Raw genomic sequence first — 23,940 nt, 5'->3', positions numbered from 1 at the left:
GTTATAACCGTAAATAGTCCATTGCAGCAAGTTTACTGACTCCTGGGATAACTGCTCCAGCAATGGAATAAGAAGTTCAGAATCAGGCCCTTTGCAGTAAAAAACCAAACAAAAAAACCAAACAACCAACAAAGCGTGAAATCCTGGCCCTGCTGAAGTTAGTAGGGCCAGGATTTCACCAAGGTTTTGCTACCTTATACTACCACTGGTATTGCAGGGTATACACAGTGGAGTTGGATTGTATTCTGGCACATGAACCATCATCAGAATGGGAAACTGAGTAGCTTTTGCAGACTCTTTATTACTGTTTGTATGGTTTGAGCCAGAGAGAGCTTAGCTTGACATTCAATTCCCCAATTGATTTTTCAGGAATATCAGTAAAAAAGAGTGACATTTTAAAATAAGCTTTTGTATGTGTGAGCTGAACAAATTTTATGTAGAAAACAATGCACACAATGCTACTGTTACTGTCACTTCTGTGTATAGCTACATTTTCAGGTTGAGATTTTGCATAGATTTTTAATAGGGAAGGAGAAAGGGATTATAGTTACCATTTTCATTAGCAAACCTGTATATATAATTTCATTTCAACCTCAAACCTAATCAAACAAAAACCTTTCAATGTCTTTGAAGTGAAAAATGAGAGATTCACCCTCCTTTATGTGGGATACAAATTATTTGCTGATATCTAATGCATACAAATACCCATGAAAAGCAGACCTGCCACAATCTTCATTATTTGGTTTCTAACAAATCTTTGGGTATCAACCACTGGAGGAGGATATTTTTAACTTGCTGCTTAAAAAGAATCACTAGTATTTGAAATTCACTGGTTTGCCTAAAAGAGTTTTTAACTTTACCAATGCCATTTACAGAGGAAACTGCCTTCAAAACATTCAGTAAATGTAAAATGTTCATTTCTCCTACAGTCATTTTGCAAAACTTCCCATAGTGCTCAGAAAGGTATTTTTTGCTTTACTGAAGGAGGTATAGAATGGGTTTCTTTGTGTATTAGCAAATCTGCCCAGCACCTGCATTTCAAGTTATGTCAATATTTGTTTCTTGCTTAATTGGATCATTTGTAATTTGCAGATTTCTAAGAATTTGAAAAGCATTATCAGGACCTGTAGACTTGTTGACTACAAGCAAACAGGAGAAATACAGCAGCATGAGTTAAGACGGATTCTTGAGATTAATTGCTTCAGGATGAAGGATTCTCAATTTGAAAAATAAGTAAAGAAGCAGTCAAGGATTTCTATACAACACTTGAAATAAGCCATTAATTAAAGCTCCTGTGTGACCTTCTGAACTGCACTGGCTGTGGACCATGGCCTAGTAAAAGGCTGACTTAAATAAGACCTGGCTGGCTGCCAGGGATCAAATTCATGAATAGTGTTCACACACCCTTTTTATCTAGTCATAGACACACTACAGACTCTAAGGCTAGGCACAGAAGTTACACATAAACCAGTTTCAATAAGCAGAAACTGGTTTAAATCTGTAACAGAACAGAAGTTCAGTGCACATAAGTAGTATTAGACTTAACTGATTTAGATCAAACCAGTTTATAAAACTTCTGTCTCAGACCTCTTCCTGGTTCAAGTTAAATCAGAGTCCCCCAGCATCTCAGCATGCTTTGCAGCTCTGGACTAGCCTGTGCTGTGTGCTCCAGAGAGCAGGGTTGGCCCTGCCCCTCTGCTCCCTAGCCAGAGCAGTGATGGCTGGATGACAAGTGCGTGGGGGTGGGAAACCCTGCTTGGTTCAGTTGGATCACACTTTCACTGCCACTCAGCAAGTAATCAAAGTGGGGTACACAGGCACTAGCATCACTACTTCTGGAACTTGGATGGGGTGAGGGGCAGGACTGTCTTCTCAACCAGCCTTTCTGAGATCAGGATCAAGAGATTCTGTTTCAAATAACCCCCTCCTTGAGATGGATCAGGTAGGAATAAACCAACTGATCACTGACAGTCACACTGATTGAAGCTGATGCAGAGACCCATTCTTTTTCAGACTGCACAGTGGAGTTACTGCACAATAAGTTACAGTAAGCTTTAGGCTAAGTACAGACAGTCAAAAAGCCTGAGGCTGAATCAGTTCAGTCTTTGCAGGTTAGTCTAAATTGTAGAGATTAAACCAAGAAGCAAGTGAACAGACATTCACTTTTGATTCAGGAAATGCAGCCACATGTCTGTAGTGGTTCAGGCCAGTAGCTGGGAGGCACTAGTTCATGACTCCCAGCCTGCTAACCACTGCCAAAGGGACTGAAGCTCCAAGGCTTTCAAGTCTTTTCCCCACTCCCTGCTCCCCCACCCCACTCCCACTTCCAAGCACATGTATAGACAGCCTATGCCTTCAGTGTCCCTGCCAGTCTTTCATGACATAGACCCCCACAAAGGTTGCCAGTGAGAGGGAGACAGAAAACTAACTTTCACCTCTGCACTAGAGGGGGCCTAAAAGGAGTGTGGCTGCCCTAATACGGGTGGGCTGACCCAGAAGGATATGTCGCCAAAGTCTGGTAAATAAAGGCCTCTTTTAGCATCTGTTGTTGGCAGGCTTCAGTGCAGGTCTGCCTGTGTATTAAAGCTGCTCCTCTATGATAGAAATTTTGAGAAAAGGACATATGATGAAAACATGGTGGTGAACTGACATGCAGTTCAGGGAGTTCCACTGGGCAGGGGAATGTAATAATAGGTATATAAATAATTATATTATTATTATTGTCTTCTAATTATGTTTTAATAATATAATATTATTATAATTATATTATTATATGCTATACTATTGTAGCTTTGTATAGAACACATAGATGTTTGCAAGGAGGATACATTCTTACGGACTTAGTGCAGCTTTTACCCATAGAGCTTTTGTCAGCAGCAACTTCAAAACTGGAAAGGATCCCAAAGGAATATTAAACACATTAGGATGGACAATTCCTTTGTTGTTTCTTTCTTTTTTATTACTATTATTAGTTTTTTTATTATAAACAACCTTCAATCTAAGTTTTAGTCCATGTTTACCAGCTGGACTTACTGTTTCAATTTTATTTTTTTTCTAGATGAGCCACTTTCCAGAATTAGATCCCAGCAACCAGTTAAATGATTTTGGTACATGCAAATATAGGAGAGAAGCAATAATTTTCCAAACCAGGCAATCAAAAAAACAAAATTATAGTTTATTTGACAATAAACCTTGTGTTTGGCATTGTAATCTGAAAGGTAGTAAATCAATAAAGATGTTAAAACATCTCATAAGTACTGAATAATAAAAAAGATCACAACTTTTTATATGGGGTTTTATAAAGCTCAAAATATGATGAAGTTTATCTGATAAAACTTCTGAAGCTTAACAAATAAATTACTGGTAAAAATCCACCTTTGTGCTAGACAGCAGACAATCAGAGATAAAGCTTTTTTTTTTTTTTCTTTTTTAAAAATTGCTTTTTAAAAATTACTTTCATTTTTTTTTCTTTCTCTGTGCATGGTATAACTGAGGTCCAGTTCACTTTAAGAAGCATAATAAAAACAGAGCCTTTACAAGTAAGAAAACTATACTTGGATTCTTTACTTTGAATGGACCATAAAGCAACTAAAAGTGTGCTCTCCCTTCAATGCACTGAGGGAAGGATATTAATTCTGTGTTCCAAGGTTGAGAAAGCATTGCCTTTGGGAGGGCAATTGAAATCATGGGCCAGATTTGCTACTACCCTGGCAGTTTTGCACTGCTCCAGTTAAGCAGGGTTTATGGTTGCTTTGCATCTCAAGGGCAGTACAAACCTATCACTAAATGTGGCCTTCTATCTGCTCATCTGGGCCACACTCACAAGGCACACTTATCTTCACTCATCATGCATTAAGTGAATTAGCTGCCACCCTGATATGCCCTGTCCTGCATGATCTTTGTTACAGCCAGAGACTAGGTAAAGTGTATTCCCCCATCAAAGAGCCCAAACAGTCATCTTTTCCTCAGGTGGGATGGGCTCCACCTTTCCCCCAAAGGTAAGCATGTGTTCTTTTCTAGGTTGGCAGACCTCATCCAGCGGGCTTTAAACTAGGCTTGTTGGGGGAAGGGGAAGATGAGGGCAGAGGAAGCCTTGGACCACTGAACCAGGTGTCACCCACAAGAACAGCCCAGCCTAGACCGACGAAGAGCAGAACAAATACCCAGGTAAGCAACAGGGGCCCGGGCAGTACTGAGTTTAGGGGGCTAGTGCACACATCTTCAGGAGGCCTCAAATGCCTCTACACAAATGCTTGTAGTATGGGGAACAAGCTGGAGGAACTTACCCTCCTGCTAGCTGACACCAGCCCAGACATAGTGGGGCTCACAGAAACATGGTGGGACCCAATGCACGACTGGGCGGTGAATATCAAGGGCTATAGGCTGCACAGGAGGGATAGGACAGGGAGGAAATGTGGGGGTATGGAGCTCTATGTCAAGGAGAAATACACGTCCTCAACAAGTAGCACAAGGTCAGAGGAGGGGCACACTGAAGTGCTCTGGGTTAGAATAAAAGGAAGTTGAGGGGAAAGAGACTTAATGGTGGGGGTCTACTACAGACCTCCCAACCAAGGGGAAGAGCTAGACCGGGAATTCTTAAGTCAGCTCACGGAGGTAGTTAGGTCAAAGGACGTGGTCATCATGGGTGACCTGAACTTTCCAGACATCTGCTGGGAAGAGCGGTCAGCCAGGTCTGACCACTAACGTAGGTTCCTAGCCAAGATACAGGACCTCCATCTAACCCAGGAGGTGCATAGCCCCACCAGGGGAGATGCCTTGTTGGACCTGGTCCTGGCCACAGGTGATGACTTGGTGAGGGGTCTGCGGGTGCTCAACCACCTGGGCAACAGTGATCATCGCCTGCTGAAATTCACCATCCAGCGCAAGGTGGCAAAGGCCTACAGCAAGGCAGCAGCCCTGGACTTCAGGAGGGCAGATTTCAATGTGGTGAGGAGAATAGTCGGGGGGTACTGAGGTCCTGGAGGGGAGAGGCATCAGGTGTCCAAGAAGAGTGGTCGTTCCTTAAGGAGATGATCCTCCAAGCCCAAAGGGAGGTAATCCCAACACGGATGAAAGGGGGCAAGAGGATGCAAAAGCCCCCATGGCTCTCCAAAAGCATAGGAATGTCTCCTAGCTAAAAAGGAGGCGTACACCCAATGGAAGGGAGGGGCCATCACCAGGGAGGACTATACCTCAGTTTCTCGGGGCTGTAGGGGGGCAGTCAGGAAGCTCAAGGAGGAGATGGAACTGGGACAAGCTACCCGGATCAAGGACAACAAGAAGTCCTTTTTTTAAATACATAGGGGGTAAAAAGAAGGTACTGGGTAATGTGGGGCCTCTGCAAGGCACACTAGGAAATCTGGTCATTGCTCCAGATGACAAAGCTAACCTATTTAACAATTTCTTCGCCTCCATTTTTCTAAGCAGGGACCGGGTCACCCCCTCCACTGGGACCCCCATAGGCCCCAGGGGAGGTGCACCCAGGCCTAGGGCCAGTGAGGATCTAGTCAGGGAACTTCTGGAGGGACTGGACGTATTTAAATCAGCTGGTCCTGACGATCTCCACCCCAGAGTGCTGAGGGAATTAGCAAGGGTCATTGCCCCCGACATGGCTTTATGAGTTATGTAGTTCCCATTTTCAAACAAGGGAGGAAGGAGGACCCAGGAAACTATAGGCCAGTTAGTCTTACTTGGATCCTGGGTAAGTTTTTTGAGAGAATTATCCTGGCGCATGACCATGAGGGGCCAGCAGGGGAGATTATGCTTAGGGGCAACCAACATGGGTTCATTAGAAGGAGGTCCTGTCAGACCAACCTGGTGGCCTTCTATGACCAGGTCACAAAATCCTTAGACGCAGGTGTAGCAGTAGACGTAGTATTTCTGGACTTTAGGAAGGCCTTTGACACTGTCTCTCACCCCATTCTCATTAAAAAACTAGGGGACTGTGGTGTTGACATCTACACAGTCAATTGGGTCACTAACTGGCTGGAGGGCCACACACAGAGGGTGGTAGTGGATGGGTCATATTCGACCTGGAGGGATGTGGGCACTGGGGTTCCGAAGGGCTCGGTCCTTGGGCCCGCACTGTTCAACATCTTCATCAGCAACTTGGATGAAGGGGTAAAAAGCACCCTGTTCAAATTTGCAGATGACACTAAGATGTGGGGGGAAGTGGGCACACTAGAAGGGAGGGATAGGCTGCAATCGGACCTAGGCAGGTTACAGGGGTGGGAAGATGAGAACAGGATGGGTTTCAACACTGATAAGTGCAAGGTACTGCATCTGGGGGGAAGAACCAGCAGCATACCTACAGGTTGGGGAACTCCCTTCTCATCAGTGCAGAGGCAGAAAAGGATCTTGGAGTCATTATTGATGCCAAAATGAACATGGGCCGACAGTGTGGGGATGCAGTCAGGAAGGCCAACCGTACCTTGTCATGCATCCACAGATGCATCTCAAGCAGGTCCAAGGAGGTGATCCTCCCCTTCTATGCGACATTGGTCAGGCTGCAGTTGGAGTACTGCGTCCAGTTCTGGGCGCCGCACTTCAGGAGGGATGTGGACAACATGGAGAAGGTCCAGAGGAGGGTCACTCACGTGATTGGGGGCAGCAGGGTAGACCCTATGAGGAGAGGCTAAGGGACCTAAACCTTTTCAGCCTCCACAAGAGAAAGCTGAGGGAGGATCTAGTGGCCATTTACAAACTAGTCAGAGGAGACCAGCAGGCATTGGGGGAGTCCCTGTTCCCCCTAGCACTACCAGGTATGACTAGAAGTAACGGTCACAAGCTGGCAGAGGGTAGATTCAGACTAGACATCAGGAGGTGCTATTTCATTGTCATGGTGACTAGGATCTGGAACCAAATTCCAAGAGAAGTGGTGTTGGCTCCTACCCTGGGAGTCTTTAAGAGGAGGCTAAACGAACACCTTACCGGGGTTGTTTGACCCCAGTACTCATTCCTGCCAGGGCAGGGGGTTGGACTTGATGATTTGCTCAGGTCCCTTCTGACCCTACCAACTATGAAACTATGAAAAGATGATCCACTGTGTAGCTAATTGACTTCAAAGTGGCTTGTCTTCCTGAGGTTCCCAGTATTGCTGCTTTAGATATTAAAGTCCTCACCTTCAAGGGCATGAGCTTGGAGGACTTTGGATTCCTTGGATTCTCATTTGGCTGCTATACCACTTCTCTCTGGTCAGTAAAGATTTAAATGACATGTGGTTTTGTGATGAATGTTGTTTTTATGAGAGCACATCTGGTCTGAGGTTTACTTACTTTGCAGATCCCTTTGAATGGGAGGTCTGTTGCTTGGGTGGGTCATGAGTGACTACAAGGCTCTGGGCTGAAGAGGTTGGGGGCTGGGATCAATGGTTTGGGGGTGCAGGTGGTTTTCTCTTCTGTTTTCCCAGTCAGGGGTCAGGGCCCCTGAAGGGATAGTTGTATTGAGGAGATCAACTGGAGGCTCAGGAGATGGCACTACAGTGAAGGTTTCAGCTTTTATGATCATGGAACGCAGTTCCGGGATAGAGGCTTGTTGGGAAGAGATGGCGTCCACCTCATGCCAAGAGGGAAGAAACTGGATGAATGACTTGCTGGAGTGGGCTTTAAACTAGGTGTGTTGGGGGGATGGGTGTGCAGACAGGAATGCAAGTCAGGGGCTAGTCAAACAGGAAGGATGTAGAGAGGGTCGTTGGGGAGGTGTTGAGAAGCTGAATGAGGTCAGGGCAGCAGGGAAGTGGGGGTTACCAGTGGGGGACTTAAATGTCTATACACAAATGCTAGGAGTATGGGGAATAAGCAGGCAGAACTGGCACTTCTGCTAGGAAATAGGGACTATGATCTCATTGGAGTAACAGACACCTGGTGGGATGCCACGCATGAATGGGCTGTATGCATAGAGGGCTACAGGCTTCACAGAAGGGATTGGGTAGGGAATAAGAGAGGAGGTGTAGGTCTCTATGTAAAGGAGCAGTATGCCTCCTTGGAGACCCAAATTGGTTCAAGAGAAGGGCTACTCAAGACCCTGTGGGTCAAGATATGGGGGAGAGGAGGATAAGGAGAAGGGGTCTTGATGGTAAGCATCTACTACAGACCACCACACCAGGAGCAGGAGCTGGATCTGGAATTTTCCAGAGAACTAATGGAGGCTGCATGTTCAAGGGACATGGCTGTCCTGTATTACCTCAATTACCCTGACATCTGCTGGGAGGAGCACTCAGCCAGATCTGACTGGTCACATAGGTTTTTGAGCTGCACAGAAGAACTTTAATTAGTCCAGGAGATGACCAGGCTGACCAGGGGGAAAGCTTTGTTGTATTTTGTTCTAGCCAAAGGGGGATATCCTGGTGGGAGATCTGAGGATTGAGGGTTATCTGGGAGATAGTGATCATGAGACGATAGAATCTACTAGCCATCATAGGGCAGGGAAGTCAGCCAGTAGGGAAGATGTGTTTGGCTTCAGGAAGGCTGACTACAAGGAGCTTAGGAAAACAGTGGGAGAGACCCTATGGGAAGAGGGACTGGAGGGGAGTTCAGGAAGGGTGGTTGTTCCTTAAGGTAATGATCCTCAGAATGCAGAAAAGGTCCATTCCTGTATGCAGGAAAGGTGGTAAAGGAGCTGGGAGCCCTCTTGGCTTACCAGAGGAGTCAAGGAGTGCTTAGAAAAGAAAAAGGAAGCTTACAGACAGTGGGAACAAGGAGTTAGTCCCCAAGGAGGGCTAGTCACTAAGGAGGAATATATAAGTATAGTTCATATTCATAGGGAGAAGATAAGGAAAGCAAGAGTGATGACCAAGATCAGGTTTGCAACCAAAAACAAGGACAATAAGAAGTCCTTCTATAGGTCTATAGGGAGCAGGAGGAAGACCAAGAGAAATGTGGGGCACTTGCAGAATGGGATGGGACAGCTGTAAACAGGCAGTCAGGAGAAAGCTAAATTCCTTAATGAATACTTTACTTCAGTGTTCCTGCATGCAAAGGGTGGTCGCCCTCCTAGTTGGACACTGGATGGATGTGGGATGAGGGGGTAGGGGGTGATTGCCAACCAGTGGTCAGTGTCAAACTGGTAAGGGAGCACTTAGAGCATCTGAATGTCTTCAAGTTTGCAGGTCTGGATGGATTCTACCTGATAGCTCTGAGGTGATTGGCTGAAGTCATTGCAGAACCAGTGGTGAGAAGACTTGTGGTGCTCAGGAGAGGTTCTAGAAGACTAGAAAAGGGCCAATATGGTGCCAATATTTAAGAAGGGGAGGAAGGAGGATCTGGAAAACTCTAGACCTCAATTCTGGGTAAAATTTTGGAAAAAAATATCAAGAAATCCAGTTGTGAGAGATTGGCAGAAGGCATGATGCTGAAGGATAGCCAGCATGGTTTTGTTGCAGACATGTCATGTCTAACCAATCTTATCTTCTTCTATGATCAGGTAACAAACTGCTTAGATGTGGGAGAGGTGGTTGATATCATATACTTGAATTTTAAAAAGGCCTTCGAAATGATCTTTCATAATGCTCTTATAAAAAACTCGGGATTGTGGGCTGGCAGAGTCCACAAGCAGGTGGGTTGGGAACTGGCTAAGGGGTTGAACCTAGAGAGTGTTAGTGGATGGGTCTGTATTGTCTTGGTGGGAGGTGGCCAGTGGTGTCCCACAGGGTTCAGTTCCTGCCCCCATGCTGTTCAACATCTTTATCAATGATTTAGATGAGGATGGGGAAAGCACTCTGGCCAAGTTTGTGGATGATAGTAAATCAGGGATGGGCAATTACTTTGGGCGGAGGGCTGCTTCCTGAGTTTTGGCAAGCCATTGAGGGCCGCATGATAGGCAGCCAGGGGCAGATAAATATGAACTTTCTAAATTTTTTAGGGGCCCTGTGGGCTGGATAGAATGGCCTGGAGGACTGCATCTGGCCTGTGGGCCACATTTTGCCAACCCTTCTACTAAGTTATGGGGGAAAGTGGTCGTCCTAGAGGATAGGGTGTGGATCCAAACAGACCTGGACAAGCTGGAAAGGTGAGCAGAGTGAAACCGGATGCAGTTCAATAAGGATAAATGAAGAGTGTGTCATCTAGGGAGAAGTAACCAGCTACATGAATATAGGTTAGAAGGACATGTCCTGGCCAGCCCGATGGCTAAAAGGGATCTTGGGGTTATAGCTGATCACAGGATGAACATGAGTCGCCAGTGTGATGCTGTAGTCAACAGAGCTAACAGCATACTGGGATGCATTAGCTGATGCATCACAAGCAGAGCTAAGGAAGTGATACTTCCAAGGTACTTCATGCTGGTGAGACCCCAGCTGGAGTACTGGATCCAGTTCTGGGCATCACACTTCAAAAAAGATGTGGAAAATCTTGAAAGGGTCCAAGAGAAAGGCCACAAGAATGATTAAGGGCCTGGAGGACAAACCTTATGAGGCAAGACTATGGGATTTGGGACTGTTCAGCTTGGGGAAGAGAAGACTAAGAAGGGACTTGGTGGCCATCTATAAGTAGATAAGGAGTGAATATCGGGAGTTGTGAGAAAAACTGTTCAGTAGTGCACTCCACGGGAAGACAAGGAGCAGTAGCCATAAACTGTTAGAGGATGGTTTCAGGTTGGATGTAAGGAAGAAGTTTATGGTAATGGTGACCAGGACCTGGAATAGACTTCCCGGGGAGGTGGTGCATTCCCCAACCTTGGAAGTCTTCAAGAGGAGACTGGACACCTTGCTGAGATCATTTGATTTCAGCAGTATTCCTGTCCAGAGCAGGGGAGTTGGACTTGATTGATCTTTTGATATCCCTTCCAGTCCTTAATTTCTATGATTCTATGATTTTTCTGCAGCACCCTTTTAACAAGCTCCTGACTTTGGGGTTGGTCTTGAATTATGACATAGCCTAATATACCTGGGAGGTTACTTCTAGACCAGTCTGGAATGAAAAGAAAACTATACAGGAGTTTCAGAAGCAGACCTTTGACCCAGATCTGCTGCTATGCTACCCTCTGTTATCTTCCTGTAGCATGATCCCTTGAGTTCATCTTTATATCTGGTCTCCATAGTTCTTCTGATTCAAGCCAGAGACTAGGAGTGAATAACAGTATTTTTTCCCATGGCCAAATCTCTATTCTGGTTGCTCTGGGACTCCATGTCATGTCTGTCCATTGTCTTTAATTGAGTTTTGGATCAAACCATAGTTACTAAAAGAGTGTTATCTGTTAAGATTATCTGGATGCCTTGCATTCAAAAGCTTCTCTAACTTTATCTTAATCATGCAGTTAGTCTATAAAAGATATCACCCCCAAAACATCTTTACCACTGACCATAAACGTAATTTCTTGAGATTGTGGTCACAAGAGATGCCATCATGGGTGACTGGTGCCATCTGAGTCAGAGTGGCCAATCTCGCTGACCCAGGTGGGGGCCCCCCGTGACCGATCACACTCACTCGAAAGCAGCCACAGCCGCTTCATCGAGCACTTCATTCCAGCTAGCGCTCGCAGGGGGGGGGACTCGCACCTGCCCATCACCTAAGTGGGGGAGTGCGGCCTGACAGGGGGTGCACCAGTGCTCTCAGGGGGTGCATGTGCACCTGCTATGCAACGTCACTGGATGCCATATTGTTTGGGGGAAATGTTCATGGAAATAGAACAGGCTTACTGTAAATACTTGAGCCTAGATGCCCTTTGAAGGATATGAAATTGGCCAGTCCTACTCCAGGTGGACAGATAAATAATTGGTAGCTGCACTGAGGGTATATTAAGAATCATCCAGAAAACAAAGTTTAATATCTTTAAAACATAAACATAACCTACCTAATAAGAGGCAGTCACTGTTTTTTTCCTGGATTTCTATGGACACATAAACCTATTTTCTTAGCAGACAAATATTATTCTTGTGAAATTCATAATTGAATGCTTGGTGCTTCAGGGTTTTACAGAAAAGGCCTATTTTCATCAAAAGTGATGGGCCTTGCTTGATATTTACATCAATATCTAGATTTGTTACAGTACAAAAGGACACTGTAACCACATACATCGCTAGAGGCTTGAAAATTTAGGATCTGAAAGCATCTAATTATTCTGCTATGTGATGGAAGAAGGCACTCTTTTAAAAATAGGAGATAGGAGAAGGGATACATCTCCAAACAGGTATACAGTCCTGATTTTTAAATACGAAACTTAGAAGATTTTTCTTAAACATCAGGTGCTCAGTTGAAGTTGTCCCTAGACAGCTTTAACGTACTCATCTGGCAGTTATGCAGCAAATAACTCAAAGTTATTTTCCTTGGCAGCTTTTCAGATCAAATCTTTATCTAAAGAGCAAAATCTTCTTGAGCAATGGGCTGAATAATGGGCACATTTATTTGTTTTAGAATTTGAATGAATAAACAGCATTCATATTTGTGAAAGATAACAAATGATTCTCAATTATCTCATGCAATAATTTCCACATTTTGTTATTTAGAAAGGAAACATCTATCATGCATTTATTAAATGAACACTGTTAGCTTTCATAAGAAAATTGCTATATTATAAAATATGTAATTTGGGATAGGGTCCTCTCTAAGCTATATGTTCTGAAATTATTGTAAAATCCTTTAAAATGTGTGCAAAGTGATTTTGCTTACCTTGTTGTATTTTTCAATGATGGAAAGATGACTGAGATTGGTCATGACAACCCTCCCTCCCAACAATTTAGGCACATGTTTAGCTAAGATTCTGAGTAGTCTAGCTGATGTCATGGGGGCTACTCAGGGTCCTAACACACCCCTATTCAAGAAGAATATTTAAGGATGCCCTTCTGCAGAGCAATTAAGATTTCTTACTGTAGCTCCAAAAGTGTGACTGCAGGTCAAACTGTAGACTCATGCCAAGGGCTGCCATCAGTTGGCTCAGCTGTAAATAGATACCTAACCATTGGGATAGGGAAGTCAAAGGTAGCTAAACATGATTCTGACTACATCTCTCCCTTGTGTACTGTTGGCTATAGAAATTGGTGCACCTTAAATGCATGGCCTAATTCTCTCTTATGCTTGGGTGGACCTTAATCTCAGGCCTTTTATGATAGTATTAAAATGAAGTATTTGCATAACTACAGTACTTTCTTGAACTAAGGCCATTGATCAGAATTAAGGGATGAGTATTTTCAGGATTGGGGTTTAACTAGGGATTAGATTAAAAGTCCGATGAAGTCAATGGGAGTCAATGACAGGCTTTGGTGACACTCTTACTGACCATACAGTAGAAACCATGAACAAGACTATATGCATATTGCTATAAAGTACACAAAAGAAACAAATGGAAACAATACAGACATATATTTTTGTAACCTAACATCTTTCAACTGTAGTTACCATTAATGTTACTTGTTACAAAAGAAGTCATAAAAATATATTTTTGAGGTTGATAATATCCTTTAATAGACAACACTTTGTCATAGTAAGTAAGGTTTTTTTTCCCTAATATCTCTTATAGACTAGCATGTACATCATGTAACCTCAATATATTGCCATCATGCTTCAGTGGTAAATGTATTTATCTGTTTTATCTGTTTCAAGGTTGCCACCATTCTATTTATAATGAGCCAAGATGGTTCATTATTTGTTTCTTTTAATATATAGACAGATCAGAAGAATACAGAAGAATATATATATAGAGAGATCAGTCCTACTTCCACTGGAGTCACCAGTTGACTTGTAGAATATAAAAACCACATATATACATACATACATACATACATACATATATATATATATATATATATATACACACACACACAGACACACACACACATATACACACATATATATTGTGACATTATGTATATCTTTTTTTAAAAAGTATTAATGAATCCAGTTTATCACATAACAGATTTAATTTTTAAAGATACTTTCAATTAAAATATACTTAAAGGTGGATATTTACTTTCCATCATCATGAAAGATAAATGGCCCACAGAGCAGCAGTGGCAGCCAGGCAGGCAGGTTAGCCCTTCCTAGCTTGCTTCTCCAGAACAAACAGTGTTGGCATCCACAAGCAAGCGGGGGGAGGAGAGCAGTGAGCAGGGATCTGGGGTGCCAGGGAGGGCGTGGCTTGAAAGAGACAGTGGGCCCAATCCTGGTTAGTGGGGAAGGGGGTTGATTTTTATGCAGTACCATGTAGCCCAGTGTGGCTACAGCTTAGTGTAACTTGATCTGGGTAACACAAATCAGATATAAACCTATGCTGGAGTAGCATAACTTTAAGCTGCCTAAGGAATGTTCAAAATTAGTTTCAGGTGTTAATGTGCCGACACTCCAACTGTTAAGAACTCCAGGAGCCACCTAAAATTATTGAGTAACAAAGCCCTATCTCCACCAGAATGTGAAAAGTAAAGAAGGGTGGCTGGCACTTTTATATAATCATGCTGTATTACTTGAGCAATATGCAATTTATTTCCATGCCATTATTCAAACGCAAGTAATATGTGGTTTTGCTGACCATATACTTGAATATGAGTGTTAATATGTGTCCATAGAAAGTCTTTTCTTTCAATTATATAAAGAAACTATAGGAATTCTTAATCAAAGCCCAATCACTGTAATTCATGGCAAGATAATCTCAATTCTGTGGCAAGATGCCTGGATTCTGCAGCAGTCTGTTACAGTGGGCTGGAAATTTTGTGGTAGCTTCTTTTCAATTAAATATGAATGCAAATCTCCCAATTAGAGCAGTATCCCCAGTGTAATTTATTTTTTGAGGTTCTCTGGTTTGAAAAGAAATCTGCAATGGAGGTAAATATATTTGCTGGATATTTCTACTAGTCTTTGGTGAAATAGTTCATATTGCTTTACAATATGAAATAGTTCATACTGCTTTACAGAATTACATCATCATTTTTGGATTTGATTAAGTGTTTTGAAGCAAATGGGCAATTGACACTGTCAGAATTATTATTTTAAGTTACCTACAATCCGGGCACATCTACACAAGATGCTTTATTGCACAGTAGACTAATTGCATGGTAAAGTGTAAGTGTATACATGTCCAGGTGCTTACTGTGCAGTAAATTAATCTACTGCACTTTTAATTTTCTACCTGCAAATGCAGATAGAAAATTAACTGCACCATAACTACTGTACAGTAGTGCACGTGTAGATGCTTACCAGGAGCAAATTTATTTCCATTCAGCCCCACCACCAGGGGCCACTCTCAGGCTAGCCCCAGGGCCATGGGGCTGGGGGAACTCTTTGCCTGCCCAAGCCTGGCCTTTAAAACTCTGCAGAGATCTCAGGCCCTGTGCCATCAGCTGCCTGCCTCTGGCCTCCAGGTCCAACAGCAGACCAGGACTTTCACCTGCAGCCTTTGAGGGCTGTCAAGGGAGCCATGCTGGCATCATCTGCAACACCACACACCATGTCCTGGGGGCCTAACTGGTCCCAGGATGAGACCACAGACCTCATTGCACTGTAAGGCAAGGCTAAAGTCTGGAGCCAGTTCACACAGGGCAGGCAGTCCAATGCCCACACCTATGAGGGCCTGGCAGCTTACATGTGGGAGCACAGGCATTACCAATTGGCACACCAGTGACACATAAAGGTTAACACCCTGTGGGCACAGTGGGTCCATGCCACTGACTACAACTGCTGACTAGGGGCTGCCTGAAGAACCATGCCCTTTATGTGGCAGTTGGGCCACATCCTTATGCCTTGGGATCTTGGGCAGAGCTGCACTGTGTGTTCCAGCATGGTCAGCCTGCCAGAGCCTCCATCACAGCCTGGCAGTGGCAATGAGATGTCAGTGGGGGAGGGTCTCTTGGGGCACCAGGCGCATGCTCCATCATGGTCCCTACCCCAAGCATTTTCCAGGAGCTCCAGCAGCCTGGGCTAGTGCCTGCCCCACCAGCTTCAGGTGTGCAGCCCCACCCAGAAGGCCAGCCAGAGGATGCCATTGCCTGCTCTGACAAGTTCCAGCTCCTCCCTGGTGGAGGCAACTGCCTGGCCAGCCTAGCACCATGCCTCTGCACCCCAGGATGCTGCTTGGAGCCATATGTTGTTTCTGCCAGCACGGACAGACACAGGTTGCTGGGCACACTTGCCACACCCACCTGGTAAGCCTTGCACTGGGAAGAAGGCCCTCCCCAGCCCTGCCCCTGCCTCTTCCCCCACTCCCCACCTGCCCTGACCAAGCTCCCCCTGGCCTCCTTCCCCACACATCATGCAGGGAGGTGGGAGGAAGTACAAAACTTTAGTGAGCAGCCAGTTAGGCAGTCAGGCATAGGCCTCTCACAGAGAGAAATGTGTTGATGCCAGCAGCGATGTCATCCTTGGCTGTGGGGGCAGGGACATGTAGCATAGGCACAGGTACCCCTCCAGGTGGCAGAAAATCTTGTGGGGAAGTACAGGCTTGCCTACCACACCATTGAAGCTCAGAGTCCCATACCAGGTTCTCAGGTGTGCCTGGGGTATCATAGTGATCAGCAGCAGCAGGGCATAGTGGGTCAGGCACCCCTTGGTCTGCGCCAGCATCTTGTTGCAGCGTATGTGGGACACTCTCACTAGGGGCACAGGCACACACAGGGATGGGGGGCCTGCCTCTTGGGTTACCTCTCCAGAGAGGCCCCCTGAGGGGAGGGCAGGGGCACCACCAGCTATGCATCCAAGTTGACCAGGAGCCCCTCGTCCCCTGAGCCATGGGCCTAACAGCAATAGAGAAGATGGCCTGTCCTGCAGGAGGAGAAGGGGTAGTAGGTCTGGAGCACCCACAGCAGGTGCTGCCAGGAGTTAGGCCTGTCCTAGCCTGGGAAGGGGACAGGGAAGGCAGGCTGCCTGTGGCAAGCACCTAGTGGCTCACCTGCCCCTGTGGAGTGAATAAGGATGTGGGGCTTGGCCGGCAGCCTTCTCTGCCAGAGCCTGCCTGACTGACTTACCATGACACCTGTGTCCACATGACCCCCGATTTTGAGGCCAGGCACTACACAGCCCTTTGGTATAGTGCATGTTATTTCAGAAATGTTGAAAACTCAGAAACAGCCTCTTTTCCCTGGTTCTGCAGGTCCAGCAGTTGCACATAGGGGAGAGGCACCAGCTGCACATGGGGATGAACTGTCAGGGTCACCGCCAGTCTTGACTGGGGCCCTCCATATGCACCAGCTCCGGCAGCAACTGACTCAGGAATGGACCCTGCTGCTGGACTGGCTGGTCACTGTGGTGGAGAGTGGAGGAGTGTACCTAGTATACAGATATCATGCACTAGTGGGAGAAGGACATACATGAGCTGGAGAGGGACTGGGCACACTGGGTGTTCCAGGACAGGCTCCTGGTTCTTGAAGACAGGCACATCACCTTCCTTAAGGGGATGGTGGAGGCCCAGGAGTGGCAGGCTGCCATGGTGGCCAGGGCAGTGGAGACCGTGGAGGAGGGCTGCCAGGTGCTGAGCACTAGAGCTGTGTGAAATTTTGCCGCCCATTTTGTTTCAATGGTGTTTCAAGCCATTTTGACCTCAAAACAGCAAAGTTGAAATGAAACAGAAAGGCTCGAAACAGGGGCAAAACGAAACAGGGCAGGTTGAAATGTTTTGAAAAGTTTGAAACATTTTGAATTTCGACTGAAGCTGGGCTTACCTTTTAATGGCTTTCCTGCAGGGAAACAGAAAGTAAAGTAGGGGAAGGAGAGGGGAAGTGGGGGGAGGGGAAGGAATGCTCTCTTTATTGACATATGTAGCTGGCCAGTGACTGTCACCCTTCTCTGAGGTCCATTCCAATCCCAGTGCTCTGGGGGAGGGACAGAAAAACTTCATAAAAGGCAGCATTTTTTGAATTGCCCTGCTTTCTGCTTTGGGGTCACTTAGCGAGCTATCTGTTCTAGCAGCTCTCTGTCAGACCACTAAGGCTAGAAGCAATGCTTTTTCTAAAGGATTCCCTGCTTGCTACCCTAGCAAGAGGGATTTCAGAATACCTTCTTCTTTTAGGTGCTTTTATTTTATTATTATATTCACTGATTTATTCTTTTGAATCTTATAATGGATAGGGTTACAGTAGAATTTGCTCTATATAGGAATTTACTATACATATTTGTTTTTATATGGTCATTCTTTTTAACACACCAATGCTTTTGAGTTTTTCTACACACGTGGACATATTTCTGTTGGGTTTGTAAATCTCGTCACTGCACCACACCTACAGTTTTCAGTTTATATAGGAACACAAATACATTTATATACTTCTTGAAAAGGAAGACATGAAACACATCATGAAGTGTGGTGGAAAGGCAGGAGGCCACACTGGCCAGCCTTCAGGGAGGCGTGGAAGAGGGAGTAGAGGGAGAGCTGTAAGTTCCCCCCCCCAACCAAACTGAGATGCAGCCTCTTTCCTCCAGCTAAAAGGGATGAGGCTGCTACAATCAGCAAGGAGAGGGTAACAGTACCACAGCCACTGCCTGTGCCCAAGACTGCATCCTATCCACATGCAGCAGCCATAACCCCCCTCACCTCCACCATGACAACAACCACAACCAGCAGCACCAGCACCAGCACAGCAGCCCACTCCGCCCCTTTGTCATTTCCCATGCTGAGCCTTCCAGTGCCAGAAGAAGAGCTGGTGCTGGATCTGGATCTTAGTGCCCTAGCAAGGGAAATTCTGGGGAAGGAGAGGGAATCAGCTGAGTTTGTGCTCGACACCCCTCAAGTTTCCCTTCAAGCCAGGTCTCCTTCCCCAGAAGGCACTTCAGAGGAGGTTTATGTAGAGATGTAGGCAAGTGACTCAGTTGAGTCCACTCCTCTTGCTGTGCCTCTGCCTGCTGAGGAGGAGGAAAGTGCAGAAGCATCCACAGATGCACCTGGACCCCAGAAGCGAGCGGGTAGTGTGGTCTGGGATCATTTTGAGCTGGCAGATGATCCCATGTACACTATCTGCCTGCACTGCCAAGCCAAAACCAGACAGGGCAAGGGAACAAAACATGACCACCACAGAGATGCTGATGCATCTCTGCAGGCTCTTGCTTCTCCTCAGCCTGGCACCAGCAGGAGCATGCTCAAAGGGAAGTCTCCCACAAGCTCCAAAGCTCCCATCCCCCCAAAGCAGAGGCAAGCCACACTGGAACAGCCGAGAGACCTCACCCAGAGCATTGGGGAGATGCTTTCTGTCGATTGCCATCCCTTCTCCTTTGTTGAGCCGCCAGGGTTCAGGCGGCTCATGGTGCTTGCAGTCTCATCATACCAAGTGCCTGCATGCACCATCTTCAGTAGGAAGGTGGTGCCATCCCTGTATGAAGCATGCATGGAGTACTTGAGGGATGAGCTGTGCAAGGAGGTCTGAAGGTGGCCTTACACTTCACCTCAGATATCTGGAGCAGCCGCGGTGGAGATAATGCCTACCTCTCCCTCACAGGGCACTGGTGTGACCAGTCAGGCTGTCGGTAGGCTCTCCTTCAAGCCGAGGTGCTCGATGAGTCCCACACAGCAGCAGAGATCATGGGGGCCATGAACCACCTGGTGCAGGTGTGGCTCACTGGGCAGGGCAAGCTCATCTGTGGCTTCATGGTCACCGACAATGGGGCCAATATGGTCAAGGCGGTTTGTGATGCCAACTTTGTTGGCATCCACTGTGTGGCACACAAGTTGCACCTTGTTGTTAGGGATGCCTTGGAGGGGGACAGGGCTGCTGGTGATGGCGCCAGCACCACCAGCAAGCTCATTTCCAAATACAGGAAGGTGGCAGGCTACTTCCACCGGAGCATCAAGCAGGGCAAGATGTTGTGGGACAAACAAACAGAGCTGAACATCACACAGCACAGAATCATGCAGGCTGTGGAGACTCGGTGGAACTCCACATGCCGGATGCTTGAGAGGCTGGTGGAGCAACAGAAGGTCAAACATGAGATGGCCCTGCTCAGGGAGATTGGGATCAGCGGTCCCCTGAACAAAGCTGAGTAAAATACCATCTCCCAGATCTTGGTGGTCCTCAAGCCCTTCCTTGAGGCCACCGAGAGTCTCAGCGCTGCTGATGCCCTCCTTAGCCAGGTGATCCCCACAGTGAGGGAACTTCAGAGACAAATGGAGAGCTTCCAGGGGATCAATGTTCCTGGCAGGGGCAGGCTACTGTCACCAGATGTGCAGGCACTGGTGAGGCAGCTGAAGGAGGGCATCAGAAAACAGCTTGATCCCTTGTGGTCCAGTACAGTCCATGTGCTGGCCGCCATGTGTGACTCAAGGGTGAAAAGCACCGTATGTGGCAGCTAAACACTAAGTCAGTGGACGGAGGTGCTGGTAAAGAAAGTCAGGGAGGCAGAATGGCAGAGGCAGGGGGACGTGGAATAGGGGGATCCATTGTCTCATGCTAGCATGCCATCCATGAGCCAGTCTTGTCCTCCACCACAGGCACTGCCAATATGGGCTAAGGGCATGGCTTCTATGGTGGGGTCCAGAGCAACCAGACCCCAGCTCACACCTTGGTGGGTACCTATCTTGCCAAGGATGTGGAGCCACTGCTGTGTGACCCCTTGGCCTACTGGGCAAGCCGCAGCCTGGTGTGACTCGGCAACACCTATCCTGTCCACTGACCAGTGTACCAAGCAAGAGGGTGTTCAGCATCGCTAGGGATGTAGTGACACCCCACCGCACCTGAATGGATGCTGGTTTGGTGGAGCAGCTGGTGTTTCTGAAGGTGAACCTCCCACTGCTGGGGTTCCCCAAGCTCCAGGTGCAGACAGACTGAATGCCACCCTCCTCACTCCATCCACACCTAGTTCTTTTTTTCATTTTTTTAAAAAACAATTAATGCTCAGCTTGAGGGGGTGCTAACTGCATCACCAGCCAGCAGAGGAAGAACATGTCCCTGCTGCTCTCATTTCCCTGCCAGTATGAACTTGGAGGTATGGGATGGGGCTATGGGGAAGGAGGAGGCCCCAGGTCCTCGGCATGACCACTAAAAGTGCACCCTGCCAGGTTAGGGAGGCCTGGTGGGACTGCTGGTGGTGCGGCAGCCCCTTAAATGCCAGGACTAATGATCTTCTGGTGAAAGGTGGGTAGGAGGCACCATAGCCTCCAGCTAACATGCGCATGCACACAGTCCTGGCTAGGGAAAGCCCAACACTGTGCTTCTGTTGCCAAGAAAGCTAGCAGCATACTAGATTGTATTAACAGGAGTGTAACTTCAGCACTGGTGAGACCTTACCCGAACTTCTGTATTGAGTTTTGGCCCCCACATTTCAAGAAGGATGTGGACAGTTTGGAAAGAGTTCACCTGAGAGCAACAAAAATGGTTAGGTGACTAGGAGAAAAGATAAAGAGGAAAGACTGTAAGAACTGGAATATGGAGAATAGAAGACTGAGGGGGAATTTGGTAACAGTCTTCAAATACCTGAAGCATTAGTATAGAGAGGATAGAGATGGTCTTTTCCCCCATGGCTGTAAGGGATAGAACTAGGAGCAATGGACTCAAGCTGTATGAGAAGAAATTTAGGTTGGAGAATAAGAAGGAACGGGATACCTAGAGAGAGACTGGTATCTCCAACCTTTGAAGTTTTAAAGAGCACATTAGACAGACACTTGCCTGGGATGGTTTAGTCAGGGATGATCCTTCCTGGAGCAGGGGGCTGAACTAGATGACCTTGTGAGATCTCTTCCAGTCATACTTTCCTACGATCCTATAATCCCAAGTTTGACCAAATTTAGCCTCAAATTTAGCTTTAAAATGTGGTAGATTCCTGAAATACACATGTGGTTTCCAAGTCACAAACACATACACGTGACCTTAGTTTTCCATCTACTTCCTGGTATATACTTAGACAAATTTTATTTAATGGTAATATTTAAGGCAAGTGGTGTTACACTGTAAACATGCCTAGTTTCTTCTCTTTTCATTTATGGCTGACAGGGAAGAAGTTATAAAATATTAGCATCAGCCTTATTCAAAGGTTTCTCAGTGGCACCAAGTGGTAGGGAATCTGGAGATTTGATTGTAACTCTGCTAAAAGATTCACCTATCACATTGGTTCAGAACCTCGGGGTGATACCCAAATCAGGGTAATACGGAATCCTCAGTAGGGTCGCGAAGCGCCCACACACATGCATGCGCACACACATACGCATGTGCACGGCCCAGGAGTGGAGGGTGGGCAGGTGAGCGGGGCTGCTGCGCACAAAGGGGGCAATGGTTGCTCACCCACTCCTGCCCCTGGGCCACTGCCACCACCACTGCACTCTGTTCGAAGCAGTCCCCATGGCACTGGGTTGGGAGGTTCTGTTGGTGGCCAATTTACGTTTGCAGCAAAAAAAAAAAAAGGTTGGAAACCACTGACCTATCACATAAGTTTATTTTGCCTCAGTTTTCCCATGTGTAAAATTGGGATAGTAATGCTTACCAATGAAAGGAGCTGTTGTAGGGAAAACTTAGTTAATATCTTTACAGTGCTTCTTTGTAATCTGTAAAGCATGATAAAAACATTATTAAAAATAAAATAGACATACCAGATTTCATTGTGAAGCATCTTTCTATGAACAAATTCAAAATACAGGGAAGAGTTCAATAGCACTGTGAGACTGGTTTATTCAAACATTAACAGTTCAAACATGCCAGCAATGCTATGTTAAAGACCAATTTAATGATTTATCTTGGTGAAAATGACAGACTGATCATATGTCATGATATATTTGCAATATATGTGAAATACTAATTTTTTGTAACTCAATTAAAATCCAGATATCCTGGAAGAGAAATGACACCCCTAAAATAATTCTTTTGTTTCAAGAAGTTTTAGTAATGGAAAATGTGTTCTATCAAGTCAGTGCTCTGCTGGAGAGAAGGAGAAATAATGCTTATTTGGCTATTTGGTGGACATTTTTGGAATGTGCTAATGTTGATGGAAAGTGAAAGCTCTATGGATTAATATTTAAAAACAAATTTAGAATAAGTTTAAAATTTAAAGCTAGAAATGAACATAAGATAGTGAGATTTGTAATATGCATAGTTCTAGGGAAAACAAGGGGGTGAATTATTATATAGAGAGAAAGAAACACAAAAATGTAACACAGGATGCCTGTAGAAGTGGGGGAATGCTGCTCCAATGCACTGTAATTACAGCATGTTGGAGCAGACTCCAATAATTTCACACTCCAGCAGCCTCTGCATCTCATATATTCTGCATCTCCATGCTTCAAAATGATGGCCATGGTGCTTTAACTAAAGCTTATTGAACGAGCTTTAGTTAAAGCACCCCCATCACCATTTTGAAGTGCAGGACACTGAATACATGAGACGCTGTATTCAGTGTCTATTTTAATTAGAGCAGCTCTCAAATCTACTCTAATTAAAGCACCCCACCCCCAAGCCACAAGTAAAGATGCCCATAGATAGCAATATAAAGGAAATGTCAGAGACTGAAAGGAAGAGAAGAAAATAACACAGGATTCTTGTGGACATTGACTTAGAGAGCATTGCTTAGGAGAACAGCATGAGCACAGCTGTTGGTGGGAGGGGTGGTGCTAGGCAGGCAGGTTAACCCTTATGTGCCTGCTCCCCTAGGACAGACAGCTGGGCAGCCACAAGTAAGGGTGGGGGAAGAGAAGGGACCAGGGGGAGCCCAGAGAGTAGTGGGGAGCCAAGGGGCATGGAGGAAGCCTGGAATGGGAGGCAGGGGATTCTTACCTTTCAGTCCTCCAGGCCTCTACTGGTCTGAATATTTGAGCGCTCCAAAACTCAAGTTAGCACTAACACCCATCAACATTTGAGCAGTTCACAGTGTAATGGATAACGAGGCCCTCTTCCAAAAAACAGGTGGATATATTTCTTGCTGGGGTCACTTGATCCCAGCTGACTTGTGCCTATGGCAGGGGGCTGGACTCAATGATCTCATGAGGCTCTTTCCAGACCCTAATGTTTATGAAATCTATGAGTGTTCTGTATGATTTCATGTTATCTTCTAGTGTTCCGGTGTGGACCTGACTAATAATAGATGCTATTGACTCACAAGTTTCCTTGTTTCTTAGACT

At 45.9% G+C, this 23,940-nt stretch overlaps 1 protein-coding gene across 1 annotated transcript in view; it reads left to right on the top strand.

Moving 5' to 3' along the window:
- The first annotated feature begins 252 nt into the window (after positions 1-252).
- EFCAB6 (EF-hand calcium binding domain 6) overlaps positions 253-23,940 on the top strand; it is a 208,210-nt gene continuing 184,522 nt past the window's right edge. Inside the window, exons 1-2 of the mRNA XM_059726207.1 lie at positions 253-306; positions 1,093-1,229. Coding sequence (XP_059582190.1) covers positions 253-306; positions 1,093-1,229 — 191 coding nt within the window. The remainder of the gene's footprint in view (positions 307-1,092; positions 1,230-23,940) is intronic.

The sequence above is a fragment of the Alligator mississippiensis genome, chromosome 4, assembly GCF_030867095.1.
Source record: "Alligator mississippiensis isolate rAllMis1 chromosome 4, rAllMis1, whole genome shotgun sequence".
Classification (NCBI taxonomy): Eukaryota; Metazoa; Chordata; order Crocodylia; family Alligatoridae; genus Alligator; species Alligator mississippiensis.
This window is presented reverse-complemented; position numbering and strand designations above follow the sequence as displayed.